Below are 16,764 nucleotides of genomic sequence, written 5' to 3'. Positions count from 1 at the left end.
TGCAAGCCCTTCGAGGCAAGGACTTGGTAGGCCTGCTTAGCCATCTTAGATGCGGCCATTCTGGGAACAGTAAATATTTACAATTAATCTACTAGCAGTTAATTTTCTGACACATCTGTGCTGAAGTAGCTTTGAAGTCATAGCATACCATAAGAAGGGAGAGAAAAAATGAAAGAATATATGTATTTATATAAATTCAAGACACAAACTATGCAAAACCCTTAAAACCAGTTAACAACCTATACTGAGGTCAACGAGGTTAACGATATGCTCAAACTAAGGCATGTTCTCAAGCCTTTGCTGAATCAGGGCCTATATGCACAGGCCAGGCCTAGACTGAAATACTTGCAATGGCAACAGTAGTTGGCAGACGCTGTTCTTTAAGAGGGAATTATTTCCCCTGTGTGTTTGAATATTCCTCCAAGTGCTGCTGGCTTTACTGGGATGCTTTGTTCTGTTTCCCAGCCGAGCTCCCATGCTCGCACACAGGAGCAGTAGCACAGCTGGAAGTGGATTAGAGCAATCTGGCGGCAGCAGTCCTGGGAGGAATTAAGTGCCTCGCTGCTGGAATGGGAGGCCTAAATTACATTATTATTTAGAATTGAGTTTTAACTTCATTGCTCTATGGTTTCTCACTGGTGGGTAACTCTCCTCGTTGCGATATACTTGGTGCATCTTAAGTATGTCCCCCAGAGCAAAGACTTAGATGAAGTTATGGCCTTACTCAGTAAAGTGTCCAAATCTTATACAAGCAAATGTCCAGATCGAAGCACCCAACTGGTCTTATTGTCCCGAGAGGATTGTTCACAGGCTTATATTTAGCAATTGTAGCACAAGCTATCACATGACAGAGAGCCCAGTGACTGGCTCCTGGAAGTCAGTTTGCAAAACTGTTGATGACTTCAAAGGGAGAAGGATTGGCCTGGAATGTGTTTTTCCCAAAACAGATTTTTTGTTTTATGCATGCAAATGTTCTTCATAAAATAACAAGGAAGAGAAGAATGAGACATAAATGAAAATAAATGTTGCTAATTTTCTTTATTAGATCAGATCCTAAATAGTTGACCTTTTGCTTGAAAACAGTGCTGGGAATAAGGTGACTAAATGGGAATTGGACTTACAATTCTTGTCTAAATATCCTGATTCTTCTGATTGCAGAAAAAAATTCAGAATTTCATGGAGTCTGAGGCTAGAAGGACTTTTAGATTATTTACTATGATCTTCTGCAAATTACATCCCAGTCAGTTTTGCCCGTTGAGCAAACGTGTTAGTATTTCATCCTTTAGCATAGAAGTTGTTTTCCATCAGAGAAGAGAATAGGAGAAACTGAAGTCTTTGATGCACAATGCCACTCTAAGGGGGAGATTTACTGGATGAGAGATGCCCAGCTGATGGCAAAAGCTGGCCCATATTCTGCACTGCAGGGGAAGGTAAAACTCTAGTGATTCGGCCAGTCAAAGCTGAAAAACAAATGTTTCCTGGACCTTAACCTGGAATCAGGATGATTCTGAACATGTGAGGAAGACATCTACTCAGCAGGACTTTCTGCACCACTCCAAGGCATTGGCCCAAACATTCCCATCTCTAGCAGAGAACGACCTGATGGCCATGGACAAGCCCCATAACACGTCTGATTAATTGCATGTTGGAGAAAAGATACCATGGTCTTTGCAAGCGTCTTAAGTCTTCAAGCATGAGCTTTAATTACTACAGTCATTGTCTTAATGTTGAGTAGCAAATTCTCTGTGACACTGGTGGTGGTACAGTCAACATACATCATTCCTTGTTCCAAGACCTAACAGATGATACTAGGGCATTTAAAGTGCCGTGACCTGCCCATGTGACTTTATACCCCTCCATCCCAGTTTCTCCTGTTTCTGCCAGAACGAGATTAAAACCTGCCTTTTCTTAGTCTCATTGTAAACACCCCAAGAAGTAAGTCCACCTCCCCTCTCTCCCTGTTTGTTCCTTAAGCAGTTCATTGCTTTGGCAATGTGGAAACCAAATTTGTCTGACTTCCAACCATTAGATGTTTTCACTGCTTGGTCAGCAAGCCTGAAGAGCTCCCTCACGCTTCCCAGATGTTTTGTCCATGGATAAGCATTTGTACACATTGGGCCCTCAGCCTTCTCTCCAATAAGCTGAACAAGTAGACTCTTCAAACCTGACATTTTGAGGCTTGCTGTCCCATCCTTGAGCAGCGTATTGTTGTTCTCTTTTGACCTCTTGCTGGAATTTCAAAACCCTTTTTTAAATGGGGACACCAGAACTGGGAAAAATGTTCTTAATACTTCTCGCAACAGTACAGTTGCTACAGAGGGAATATGACCTCCCTATTGGTAGTTAAAAATTTTTCATACATCATAATTATAATTCTTTTTACTTCTGCTCCTTTTAGAGACATTGAGGCAAAATCATGATAATCCCTAAGTCATTTAATGGAGCTTGAAACAAAAAAATCTCAAAAGCAGAGAAACAATGGAATAGAATTAAGATGTGAGTCATTTGTAAATCTCATTGTCTCATGGTTTTTTGTATCTGAGTAACAAATTTTTGAACACAAAGGGCAGAAAATAAAACTATTTGAGACTGAGATTTGGTAAGTGAACTGAGGGATTTGGGAACTCAATGAGCTTTAAAACTTCCTCTGCATGTGCTGGTAGCTAGGCATCACTGTGTTTCTCACCTGTCTTCAGTTCACCACTACTGAAGTGAAATAACATAGTGGAAATCAGTGGAGTGCAATTGGGATTATCCTGATGTAAAGAAAAGCAGACTATTCCTCTACATGCCTAGGATTGAAAGAAATTGATATTAAAGACGGAAGCACCAACAGCCTATAGAGGAACAATTTTCTTTGCTTAAATATTAGAACACAAGGGGTCCCCACAGCACTGTTGCTAAAGCCCAGTAGCACTGTCTACCAGAACCTAACTTTACTCTTATTTTAATGCAGAGACATGTAGTTAGTTTTTCTTTGTTAGTCCCAGAATCATCTTGTTTGCTCTATGGTAGTAAAACAAAACTTTACACTCTGAGTAAACACAGAGCATCTTAAAAATCAAGATACTGGAGTGATAATCTCATACTATAAATATGTGGCTTTATAATCTGCAGGGCTTGATGGTTTTTTTTTTTCAGGTTTCTGATGCAAATTGGCTGCTGCTTGTCTGCAGTTGGTTTGGGGACACCTGCACAAGTCTGGCTTCACAGGGGTCAGGATTAGGCCCTCAGGGACATGCTCTAGAAGTGATGCTTGTCACTTACGTGCTGCTGTGGGGTTACGATGATTTGTGAAATGCAAGTTAGGTACTGCTCTTCCTGGGGCACTTGTAGGCCAGTAGTTTTACATTCACTTGCTTCCTGCCCTCAGGGTCGCCTGGGCTCCTGAGAGACTTGTAAATGAACCCTTCTTTTGGTGTCATTTGAACACCTGGGTTTTCTCCTTAAAAAACAGCATTTGAAGGTGCTCCAACTGCATTCTTCGTGAGAACGTTACCAGTATTACATTTATTTCTTGCCTCCACTGTAAAGTCAAATAAGAAAAGAGAGGAAAGAAACCTGAGTTTTCAGTGTAAAACCAGAATCAAGTCAAAACAAACTTTCTAGATACTTGCAAAATATGTGTTTAATTTTCTTTTTAAAGACATTACCAATTCACCTGTTTCACTTGGTTTAATTTGGGAGTAGGACAGATGGTATCACAAAAATAGGAAGATGCCTCTTCTTTTTGTTATATTCACTGTTTATCCCCCTCTAACTTGAAGCACAAGTCCATGGCTGGTGCATTACTGCTTTTACCAATATAAATTTTTGGCTGAAGAGCGCTATTATCCTTATTTTGTATATAGGAAGTTGGAAGGCAAAGAGCAATGGAGAGGGACATATATCCATTTCTAAAGGGCAGTTTGATTTATCTTAAAATATTGATCTAAAGCTGGGAGAACATCCTTTAGAGATGCCTGTCTTTCATTGCTATCTGTAAAGGAGACTTGGACAACAAGGTCGAACTAATTACCTAACCCTTAGATGGCTGAAGTTAGGCAAGTTGAATGTGATCCATAAGTAAAGCAACAGATTTGTTATGTATCTGGGTTCCTAAGGCCGCTTTGGATATCTAACAGCTGCACTTCAGCTCCATGTTCCTCTGAGTACTGGATGAAGTACTCCTGGCGTTTAGGACCTCTGTTTCTCACACTGGACATAAACAGAACATATGCACCAACATATATGGAAAATATGTACCTACTTATGCCTGGTTTAGACCATGTCTGAAAGGCAGCTTATGACCAAAGTTGTGTGGCTGTTTGCGTGTGTGCCACTGTGTTCATGTGACTTATCCCACTCCAGCTGTATGCTCGCCTGATGTAACGGGTCTGCGTGGCAAGGTTTTGGTAGTGGGGGGGTTACAGGGGTGGCTTCTGTACAAAGCTGCTAGAAGTTTCCCCTATGTCAGATATAGGCAATGCCAGCCGGCTTTAAGACGGACCCGCCGCTGGCCAAGGCCGAGCCCATCAGTGACAGCGTTTTTTGCCTCTGTGACAAGGTATTTAAGAGAGTGAAAAAGTTGTTGCGCAGCAGTAATTGCAGCGAGTGAGAGGAGTGAGAATATGTGAGAGGAACATCCTGCAGACAGCCAGGTCAGTGAAGAAGGAGGGGGAGGAGATGCTCCAGGCGCCGGAGCAGCGATTCCCCTGCGGCCTGTGGTGAAGACCACGGTGAGGCAGGCTGTCCCCCTGCAGCCCGTGGGCGGTGGAGCAGATGACTGCCTACACCCCATGGAGGGCCCCCACGCCGGAGTAGGTGGATGCCTGAAGGAAGCTGTGACCCCGTGGGAAGCCTGCACCGGAGCAGGCTCCTGGCAGGACCTGTGGCCCGTGGAGAGAGAGAAGCCCACGCTGGAGCAGGTTTGCTGCCAGAGAGGGGGGCTCACGCTGGAGCAGTCGGCTCCTGAAGGACTGCACCCCATGGAGGAGACCCACGCTGGAGCAGTTCATGAAGGACTGAACCCGTGTGAAGACTCACGTTGGAGAAGTCATGGAGGACTTTCTCCCGTGAGGGGGACCCCACATTGGAGCCGGGGAAACGTGGGAGGAATCGTCCCCCTGAGGAGGAAGAAGCGGCAGGAAACTACAGTGTGATGAACTGACCCCAACCCCCATTCCCTGTTTTCCCCCTGTGCCACTGGGGGGAGGAGGGAGAAAAATCGGGATCAAAGTTAAGCCCAGGAAAGGAGGGAGGGGTGGGGGGAAGGTGTTTTAAGATTTGGTTTTATTTCTCCTTACTCCTGTCTGAGTTAACTGGCAATAAATGACATTTTTCCTAAACGGAGTCTGTTTTGCCCATGATGGTAAATGCTGAGTGATGTCCCTGTCCTTATCTCAACCCCACAAGCCCGTTGTTATTTTTTTTTAGCTCTTCTTTCCTGTCCAGTTAAGGAGGGGGAGTGATAGAGTGGCTTTGGTGGGCACCTGGCATTTTGGCCAGGGTCAACCCCACCACACCTGAACACTGACCAGGAATAAAAATCCCTTTTCAAGTCCCAGCTCTGACTGATCCGGAAGATGAATATGAATCCCTGTCCCCTAAGAGAAACCCATAACCAGGAAAGTAGAGTTGAGGAATAAGAGACACTTAATTATTTCTCATCTGTGTACACAACTAGGTATTCGTTGATTCATTAAGTGAGCAGAAACAGACAGATCACAACTTTTCATCATGGTTGTACAGGCATTTACCTTTATTGTGGGAACACGCACAAGTGTCTGTTCCAGTGAATACTGAATTATTTATCTAGAGTGGAACATCTTTAACAGGAGAGGTGATTCACTCCAGAAACTCCTTTTGGCCCACAGTTAGGCATCTAAATGCCTTGGATGCATGGGAGCATACAACCTCCATCCTTCTCTTCTGCATTTCCAATGGCTCTTTTAGTCACTGCCCACTCATTTGCCTCTCAGTATAGATGCTGCTCAGAGCTGGGGATTTTACAAGGCAGAAACATGCCTGGAAAAGATGTTGCAATGCTCAAATTGGTGACGTGCTTGCCCTTTGGGGAGTAAGCCCTAATATTTAAGTAACTTTAAAAAAAAATGGGAGGTATTATCCTACACCACTTAGGTGAACTGTGAAATTATATTCACCTCCCTGAAAGCTGGGTGTCTAGTCTGAGCTAGTCCTTTAGGCTTCGTCTGTAATTCACGCAGTGAGAAGGGCATGTGTGGAGTGAGTCACACCAGTTTAAATCAGGTGTCTCAGGCAGTTGGAAGGAATTGCCCTCTGGAGATGCTCAGTACCTCTGAGCAGAGAGGGAACCTACATAACCAGCTTAGACAAGATACCTGACTCGTAAATGACTAAAGAGAAGAAATCAAGGCAGCACTCAAATCTCAAGGGTTATATTGAAATCATGGGGGGAAAGATAAACTGTTCAATATGTAATACAGTGGCACACGTGCTGCAGTCACAGCTCCTCCATGTGAGAAGGATTAATCCATACAGATTAAAGTTACAATACTCTGTTGAGCCTGCCTGAAAAAAAATGAACAGGATGGAGAAAAAAGAGAGTGAAAATATGAATCCTTGGTCTTTAATCAGACTGTCAGACTAGTAGAATGATATTATTTTCTTATGTTAAATTGCTGTTTCTTAGCTGGTTTCCCTCTCCTACCAGAAAACACTATTGGGTCTCATATAATATCAAACTCTGTGAATCTGGAAGTGATCAGGAAAGGTGGTTTGTTTTTTTAAAGGAAAAGTAAATCTCAAATTGTTTGTGTGAGACTGTGAATATTTATGTACTGTTCCCGCTTTTCCCTCATTGCGTATTTCACCAAGTTCATTTGCGTGTGTTACAGGATAAATCTTACTGGAGGGCAGTGGAAGAAAGCAGTAAAAAGGAAAAGCATCAATCAGTGATCCAGGGTAGCAGCAGGAATCGTTCGTTGTTCATTTTTTTGGATGGATCATTGTTTGTTGAACTTGCCTGGGCTTGACAATTAAGAAACTTGCAGTTATTCTGTGGTCAGTCTCAGGTGGTTTCAGATGATGGCTACAAAAGCCATTATGTAACTTCAATGACTTTGAAGCCTCGTTGTCACTGTGCTTTCTGTGGTATTCACTTATGAAGAGGGACACATATATTTTACTTAGGCTTGGAGAAAATATTTTGTGACAAAACGTTTATTTGACAAAAAATATCATGGTTGGTGTGAGTAACCTGAATTATTGGCAAATGAGGGCTGAATTTGGTGAATAATGACTTGTTTAGAAAAGTAACATTATTTTCTCTTAAACTTTTTGAAACAAAAGTTTATTCTCTTTGGAAATGACATGTTACTTTTGAAGATTACCAACATTTTAAAAGTGACTTGAAAATGATTGAATGTCTAGACAAGACTTACTTAACCAGCTATCCCAAAACACGGCTTTCTTTTTGTTTTCATGTTTGTTTGGAAATCTGAAGTTATTTTGATTTATGCTTGTTTAAAAAATTGCACTAGTTTTGCTCTCTTAATGTAAATCCAATAGGTTTTATGTTCAATTTGGCCAAAGAATTAATTGTTCTTAGTGCTCTTATTGTGCCCTCTATGCTTTGCATCTCTTCCCATCAAGTAAAATCCTTATCCTGAAAATTGTTCCAGTCAAATGGAAAACCAGGAGTCGTCTCACCTAATTTTAGCTGTTTTAAATTTAAGTAGCCAGTCTGCCTGTTCTCAAAAGAGAGAGAGAGAGGCTTCTCTGGTCGTAATTCAGCTTTTCCTAGGCTACTATTTTAGGATGGAATGATTTGCCTTCCAGTGGCTCCTTCAGGCCACAGAGATTGGCGCTTATGTGCTTTGTCTGCTTTGCTATTTCTCCTCGCCCCAGCATTCAACAAGGAAGGAAATATTTGGAGTTCAAGGAAGGGGAAGAAGTGTCCTTGTCTGACCTCTGCAAATGCTGTGGGTGTGGGCAGCCTGAATCAGTTTTACTTTTTCCGAACCGCCTTACTTTTACTACTTTCTAGTTACTTTCCATTTTGCTCCAGCCTTATTTGACCCACCGAAAATAGAGATGGAAACGACTGATGACGCTGGAAGTTTTATGGCCAGTATTATTCAGGAGGTCAGATTAACTGATTATAATAGTCCCTTTTGGCTTTAAAAGCTGCGGGAGAAATCCTAACTCCACTGAAGTCAACAGCAAAACTTCCACGGGCTTCAGTATGGCCAAAATTTCACCCTGAATACCTAGTAATGAATCTCTGTCATCTGGCCCTCCCCTTGACTTGCAGGATTGCTCCATGCATTACATTTTCCAATGTTTTGTTCAGTTGTGGTGTAAGTACTTCAAGACACAGATTTCTCTTTGTCCCCTGGAAATAGTTGCACAGGCTAATAGTTTAAGGAAGTTTTTGCTTGAAGAGTTGAGTAACAGAGCCAAAGTCTGTTCTTGGTTGGACTGGGGTAAATATGGAATAGCTTGTTGACAATGCGGAGTTACTCCTCTTTTATGTCAGCGTAACCGAGCGCACGGTTTTGCAAATTATTAACTTTTGTTACATTATTTGTATTTCTGTGCATGTCAGGATTTGTTAATCTCATTGTTCAACATCAAGTAACCTTTTGCTGAAAACAGAGCGTCATTGTGAATTAGGTATCATCAGCTAAATTGAACCTCACCCTGTGCATTTGACAGCTGGTAATACATTCATTAAATGTTCTGTGGTTGCTTTGAGGTTGGAAAGTGCTATTTTTCTGGCTTCGAACTCAGGATTCTTAAGAAAAGTTGTATAAAAGCACAGTTTTGAAGGGAGGAGGAAAATCACAAAGAGCTTGTGAGGTTTTTTATTAATATCGTTGTTTACTATTGGTGGGATGACAGGAAGAACGGTGATTGCTCTAAGTTGTCTTTGGCTGCATAAGTAGCCCAGAGTGGAGTAGTGAAGGGTGAGAGAGATGGTTCCACCATGGATTTTGTAATTACACAGGTAGAACTTCTTGGAATTTGAAGTTATATTAAATGCATCACTGTGGAGGCAATACGATGCTGGTGCCTTTGTGCTTGGTGATGAATTCACTGTTCGAAAAGATGGTTTCCAGGAGTTCAGACATTGCAGCTGTTGCATGGGTAACCCGATGACAGGACTCCTCTCACAGAGCTGGTCACATTTGGGATCTCTAAGTTCATACTGGAAGTCTGCAAGGGTGGGGAAGCAATTGGAGGTAGAAATTTCGAAAGCAGCACAGGGCCACATTCTCGGGCATAGTTCCACTTGGTGTCGTAATATTGAATCCTCCACCCTGATGTTACCAAGACAATGCAAGGCTGAGATTAGACACTTCAGGAAAAGTTCACACAGCTGATTTAAGGATCACCTAAACCAAGTGTAGAAGAGAAGACCCCACTGGCTACAGAGGAAGCGCAGGGTGCTTAATTCAAACCTACTCATTTAATTTACTCACTTCAGGGAAGACTAATCCCACTCATTGACTTGAAGTGGAGCCTCAGCTGTTATCAGCAAACCTATTCAGTTATTTAATGATGTTTCCAAGAGGATAAGTTGCCAAGTGAATTAGCTGCTTAGCCACTTCTGAAATTCATTATGGGTAGTATGTTCACAAATGGGGAATTAGTCACTTTTTAGTTAGTCACATCTTTTTAAGTGTCTTTATTCAGTCTGGTGCTGTCACTGGTATTCACAAGACCTCTGCCCTGGTTAGTGCCCACTGTCCCTTATATTCTCAGTGGAGACAACGTATAGAGTCATCCAGATTGTCACAAAACAGCCGTAGTATGGGAGGTTTAGAATTAACTCTTTCTTCTGCTGAGTTTGCTCAGTGGTGCAAACACAGACAGTTCATATTACCCTCAGCAAGAGTCCCAAAACCTTCAGAGCAGTAGGATATTCTGAGGAGGTTATTTCTTAGTCTCTGTACACATTTTTTCACCTTTCACATAATGCTTAATATCAGTCAGATGAGAGAAAATGAGAGTGTTAGGTTTTCTGACTGTGAGCTGTGGTGTCAGCCTTCAGTCGTGATCCACTGAATGCTGAGTCCTTTATGGAAAGTGAAGTAGTTCAACAGCAGAGCTGTAACAATTACTTGATACTCCACTGGTGGGGGGTCATCTGGCAGATCTGGGCTGACATCACATTGAAAAGGCATTTGAAACTCAGTCTTCCACTTTCCAGAAAATACTCTCCCTATACCACTGGTAAAATCACAACACTTCTCCCCAGATTTTTTGTAAGAAAGAAAAAACTACCCTGCTTTTGATACCTCTCTCTTCTGGGGGGGTTACTGGTGAATTCAAACATGAGGTGGGTTCTCCCACCCATGCCAGCATTAGACACCTCTGTCTCTCTGAGATGTGGCACTTAGAAGCCTCTTGCTTCAAAATTTTTGAGATTCCTTTATGCATCCTCCTACTTTGAGTGGGGATTTCCCTGAGCACCTTCTCAAGGAACATAAGGCTTCAACTCATATAGATAAATCTGAATGTGTTAGGGCACCTAGAAAGTAGGATTTGCAACATGGATATTTGCGTGTGGATTTCAAAAAATGCCTTGAAAACCATTTACAGGCTTTAAAAATCTGATCCTATGTACCTAAACACTTGAAATGGCAATTTTAGGATCTTAATTCTCTTAGCTTTTCAAAATTTTGTCACTATTCAGTTGGAAGAAAGGCAGTTCTCTCTTGTTAGCTGCTTTTCTATTTTCATGACTGTCCTGAGAGATTTACTAGGATTGGCATAGCTTTGATTAATTAAATGGGGTCACTGGTGTCACAAGTAGAGGTCCAGTTCTTGACTATCAGGATGTGAGATGCTTTTGACCATGTGGTGGTTTCACTGTGAGATGTCAGGATCCTGTGGGTTCCAGCAGAGCCTGTGAATTAGGTCACAGATGAGTTGAACCCTGAACATATGCTTATTTCTGGCCTAAAACTGCCATATGCAAGCGCCAAGTATGAATTCAGATAGATGTTTTTCCCACTGTCACAAATAGGCTTCACTCCAGGCATTGTTTTTGAGACAGCCATGACGCACTTTGATATATCAGTAAGAGCAAAAAAAATCCCAACCCTAATAAGTTCCAGAAAAGTTACATAAACTCATCTTACCTGCTGGTCCTGCCTTCATCCACACACCTAACTGACCCCATGGGCTAGCACGAAGCATCTAATTTAGTGTTGATACTGGCAATATTGCACAGACGACTCAGAGAACCTACAGTCCTACTGGTGAAGGGGATGCTGGAAAACACTAAACGTTAAGCCAGTTCTTTGAAATCTGGATGAGCAGAATTGAATTAAATGACAGTAATTTGATTCCATTGTCTCTAAATGAATTCATTGTAAGACGACATAGTCTGAGGCTGACCAAGAGAAGGAGAACTGTCTATTCAACAGGTGTTCTGGGTCAAACCAAGGAGAGATTGCCAAATCTTCTGAGTATTGCCACACGGGGGTATATTATACGCTACGCAGTTATTACCCTTCAGTAGAAGTTGTGCGGCGGAGCACAGCTGCAGACGATTAAAGACACCACTGCCAGCATCTGACAGCAGAATGTCAGTGTCAAAATTCAATTTGAATTGATTAAATAAGGGATGGCAACACTTTTGTTTTATGGATGGCAGCACTTCAGTCGCTTTAGATGCTCTGCTTTCAGAAATAAAATTCTTTCCCTCCCTGCTATGTTTGTTGGGGTGTTTTCAGTTGGATTGCAGTCATTTCTCCAGTCAATCAATTAAATCAGGATTTGCCACTGTGTCTAAGAGTCAGCCACAAAAGAGCTGGTATGGTTCCCTGGTGCTTGGCCAAGAGGCTTCAGTGGGAGCAAGACATCAGGCGGCTTAATCTGACTTCCACCACTGGCACAAGGTTTAATAGATGTTAGGGCAGCAGAGAAATCATGTTCTGCGGTGTTCAGCTCCTGCTCTCTCAATGGCCCTGTACGCGCCGCCTTTCCCTCCGTGCCAAAAACACAGGGGCAGCTGACAGCAGAGCCAGCGGAGCTACCTGTGCCAGCAAGCTGTTCTGCGCAGGGCGATCGCCGCAGCCTTTCGAAGCTTGCCTTGTGCTCCATAAATACATTTATCTCCGCAGGCCTTGTAGGGCTACACCGCCTGAGTAACTTGATGCATTGAGTAGTCTTCCCTAAGTTAAATGGCAGTAAGTTACTCAGAGATATAAGATTTTACAGGATTAGGCCTTAAATGCTGACTCCAGGCCAGATCTGCAGCAGGTATAAATCACTGCAGGTAATTTTCACCAGCTGAAATTCTGGCCCTAAGCCCATGAGTCATGTTGTTATTTTTTCACATTGTAAATTCTTGCTGTTTCTTATTTATATTACTTTAGCACTTTGAGGCACTTGTCAGGGGCCGGGACCCCTTTGTGCTTGTCACCCTCCAAACAGAGATGCAAAAGATCCTTCCTGCCCCAGCGTGTTTGCAGTTTAAATAACATTCAGACATTCAGCTTTCTCGAAGTGCATTGTTGCAATCAAGTTTTTCTATTATCCTGCCAATAAAGCATAAGAACACAAATTCTGTTCCCAGGTTGATATTTTTAAGTGAAAAATTTGGACTCTGCTGTATACTATGTCTAAGTGGCATTTAAAGGCTGGAGTTTATTGGAGCCAGCAGCAGTATGGGACATGGTCTTTAGTAATTGAACCGAGAGGTGTCCAAATTCTCCTTTCCATTGTGACACCCTATTTGAGACATATCAAAAAGATAATTTCCACCTAAGTTGAACCTGAAGTGAGGGGAATCCTCACAGTGGCTGAATATCTCACCTTTTTTGTGTAGGGTTTTGTTTAATTATTGTTATATTACCATCTTTTCTGTTGTAGTGTACCTTCCAGCTCCATAGAGCTCTGGTTGGCCTCTTTGGAATTATTGCTATTGACTTTGATTACTCTGGAAGGGGTTTAAAAGTACTAAACGTACACCTTCTTATTGCTGAAGTAATGCTAGAAAATTCTGCTTCATTAGAGTCCTGCCTGGCTGCTTAGAAAAATAAAGTATCAGGGTGCAGGGCTCCAGTTCACTGTGTGATGGCCTCAAAAGACCAGAAGAATATTGTGGGGTACATGTGTTTTATTGTTGTATCATACTGACAAGCTGTTCTTCCCTTCCATGATCTCTTTCACTGTTTTGTTTTTTGGGTTGTGTGGGGTTTTTTTTTTTTGTACTAGTCAGGAGAAGACATGGCACAACAGCTTCCTGTGTCCCCTTTTTCCATTGCAGGATGAGCTTTACCCTCAGGCAGACCTTGCTGGGCTACTTTGTCATCAGACTGTGTAGGCATTGGAGCACCAATTACCAACAAAGAAATGGTTCTTGGCTTTTTTTTTTAGCTACTACCTTCGCCATTGACAATGAGTGTTTCTAAATAATTCTTACTCTGCCCTAATGTCTTATTCATTTCTTTTTGGCAAAGCCCTTGAAAGGGGCTTGGTGAAGGCTCTGAAGAAGCTGGATGACTATCTGAGAACCCCTCTGCCAGAGGAGATTGATGCAGACAGCACTGAAGAGGAGAAAGTGTCTAAACGCAAGTTTCTGGATGGCGATGACCTTACCCTTGCTGACTGCAACCTTCTGCCCAAACTCCATGTTGTCAAGGTAGAAGATGTCATGCAATGGTCAAAGAAGCCTTATCTGAAAATGAAGTGCCCTGCACTGACAGCTGTGAGCTAAAGCCACCATATGTTTCAGCAGAGGCATCTTAAGTCCTAGAAGAGTAGAGTTTGAAACACACTTTTGCTCTTCAGTATTTCCTATAGGTTAACTTAAACAACTTTGTATTTAGTACATGGGGAAATTGTCCCATTACTAATTAGTGGCAAAGACAATCTTAAGATCTAAGTATCCCATGTCTTTCTTTTTACCCTGCTGCAAGTAACAGCATATTTCATATTAATTAGTCCCCATTATTCTTAAGAGAGATGTCAAAACTTTAGTCAGTTCTCACCCATTTGTAACTTAAGAGCAGCAGTCCATCTTTTTGGGGAATGTTTGTTCCATCTGGTGTTTCACACAGACAAGTTAACAAATCAAAGTCACCGCTGAGTTCCAGGATTTAGAATGTACAGTCATTGCTGGTATAGTGCAAATGGTGTACATCATCTTGACTTCTAAATGTTGCATTTATTTCATTTATCAGATTACATGTTTCTTTAGAATAAAGCAAGTACCTGGCAGACCTTGGCAAGCAAGAAAGCTAGGAATTAAAGCCAAGTCATGCCTCTAAATTGGCTCCATGAGCCAAAACATAAACCGAGCCTGTGAGCTGACTGCACACATGCAAAAAAAAAAAAAAAAAAAAGTAAAAGAAAAAGTGCGTAGTTCACCAGCTAAGAAATGTGATAATATCCTCACAAGTTAAGCTCTTTCTTTGGCTCATCTTCATTGGTGACGTTAGAGTCAGACAATGCAAAATTACTGTGTGGCCTATTACTGGTTCCTGTCTCCTTGGGATGAAATGAAAGATGTCAAAAGAGAATTAAAACCTTTCTCAGACAAGCATAGCCATAGGACATTGCCTGAAAAGTAGTTTATAGGTGGACGAAAAGGGTAAATTATTAAGACGTTTTCATTTGAAGGAAGATATGAGCTGGAAACTGTGAAAATCTTGACTTAAGTTGCCCAGCAGGTTTTGTCTTCCCCATGTGTGTGTGAACCATCATTGAAGGCAAGAATCCTTAATTAAATGCAGTTTAGGACAGGATTTGGACTTGCAAATACCAAGTGGATCCTGGTAATGAAACCAAATCACAGTCATTTCTGAGAACATGACTGTCCTAACAAATCTGAGATGGAAAACAGCTCTGCCATGCACTTTAAAAATAAAAGGGAACTCTGTGGCACGTACATATGTAATTTATGCCCAGGAACAATTTTATACTGTCAGAAAAATTAGAGATTGGAAGCAGTCATTAAACCAGCTAATCCATCCCTTCCTATCAGCTAGTTCATTCTGTCACCACAGGATTATTCTATATGGTATTTTCTTACAGGAAAACTGAAATATCCCAATCCAGCAAGCTACTTAACCAACCAACTAACTTTAAGCACAGATTAGTCCCATTGAATTCAATGGAACTATACAGGTGCTTAAAATTAAGTATGCATTTAACTATTTTCCTGAATAAGGGCCTGAGTGTTTTTAGAAATCAAAAATTTCCCTTGATAGACGTTTTCCTAGTTCAAAGAGTCTTGAAATAACCATTTTCTCCCCCAGTTTATCCTAATACTTCTGTTTCTAATGTCGGCTAAATCATCTTGGTTTCTCAATCACGGTACCCATGCCACCCTGAATTTTTCCTTTGCATGAGGACAGATACAGCCTTCCGACAGCTGTAGATGGTTATGTCCTCTGACACCATTGGTCAGGGAAAATATATTACACATTAAAAAGAGAAATACAGTATATATAAAATAAAATATGCTAAATATAAATATAACATTTAATATGAAAATATGTTATATTTAATTGTTACTGATGCCTTTCCCTTAAATCTATCTTGCTTTCTATGACTGAGCTAATCAGCTCCTTTTTATGCAATGTCTCGGCTTTAAGTGATGTACATGAGACTGATAAAAAACACCAAAAAACAGTATGATAAAATTAATGAAATTCGCTTGCCATAAAAGTCATAGTTTGGTGACAGTAGCCAGGCCATTGATATAGAGAGTCCTTAGGCCACGTAGCACCTTTGCAAGATAAGGAACAACCAACATTTCCCCTGAGTCTCCAAGTGTTTCGCTTCTTTGCTATTAGTTCTGTGATAAGAAAGGGTAAGAAGCTCTCTAAAAAGGAATCTGGAGCTATATCACCAGCAAGATGCCTTTTTTTCCCCTCTTTTATCTTTGGTTTAGATTGTGGCAAAGAAATACCGCAACTTTGAGTTCCCGACGGAGATGACGGGGCTGTGGCGGTACCTGAAGAACGCGTACGCCAGGGATGAATTCACCAACACCTGTGCAGCAGACAAAGAAATTGAGCAAGCCTACGCAGACGTGGCCAAGCGGCTCAGCAAGTCCTAACTGACCTCAGCGGTGGCTCAGTATCCCCTTTTACAGACTCTTCTCCTTGTTGCCTTAAAATATACTTTATCGTTACGCTATCTGGTTGGCATCCCTATGACTTCACCTGTTCAAGTGTATCGGTCAGGGACAAATCTGCTTCGCCCTGGAGAAAAGAGAAGGCAGCTCTAGTGTGAGGGGTGGAGACCCTTTGAAATCTGAACCTAAGATCTGGCTCAGCTAGTATTATTTGCAATCAGTATTGGAAATAAGTCCACTTTACTAGTTTCTTGTTTCACATTGGGGGTATATCACCACCTCTATTCTTTGGAGTTTTGAAAATAGGAAATTAGCTGAAATTTCAAGTAAGAGAGTTAGGAACACTTAGAACTGTGTTGTTTTTTTTTTTTCTTTAGGTTATTTCAAGGACACTTTTTCCCCCAGTGCTATTGAGATTCTTGAGGCAGGAGAAAAATATGAGAGAGAGAGGGGAAAAAAAAGGAGTTTGACCCTAAAGGAGAAATGCTCTTAGCAGTTATATTTAAAAACCTCTCTGAATGCGTATTCTGTCTAAGCAGACCCAAGAGTTTATAGGGTATTTATTTTTAACTTGGTGCAAGAGGGGGAAGCCTGAGCGAATATGTCAGACTTGCAGATGCTACTTTGCATAAAATTTGCATGATGCTGTGGATCCAAATGTTTAAAGAAAAAGAGGGTGAATGAGCAATTGAGCAGGCAGC

At 41.6% G+C, this 16,764-nt stretch overlaps 1 protein-coding gene across 2 annotated transcripts in view; it reads left to right on the top strand.

Moving 5' to 3' along the window:
- CLIC5 (CLIC family member 5) overlaps nt 1-16,045 on the top strand; it is a 75,510-nt gene extending 59,465 nt beyond the window's left edge. For both annotated transcript variants that reach the window (XM_086461660.1, XM_086461661.1), the window contains exons 5-6: nt 13,440-13,621; nt 15,878-16,045. In XM_086461660.1, coding sequence (XP_086317786.1) covers nt 13,440-13,621; nt 15,878-16,045 — 350 coding nt within the window. The remainder of the gene's footprint in view (nt 1-13,439; nt 13,622-15,877) is intronic.
- The last annotated feature ends 719 nt before the right edge of the window (nt 16,046-16,764 follow it).

The sequence above is a fragment of the Leptosomus discolor genome, chromosome 2 (genome assembly GCF_034619465.1).
Source record: "Leptosomus discolor isolate bLepDis1 chromosome 2, bLepDis1.hap2, whole genome shotgun sequence".
Lineage (NCBI taxonomy): Eukaryota > Metazoa > Chordata > Aves > Leptosomiformes > Leptosomidae > Leptosomus > Leptosomus discolor.
This window is presented reverse-complemented; position numbering and strand designations above follow the sequence as displayed.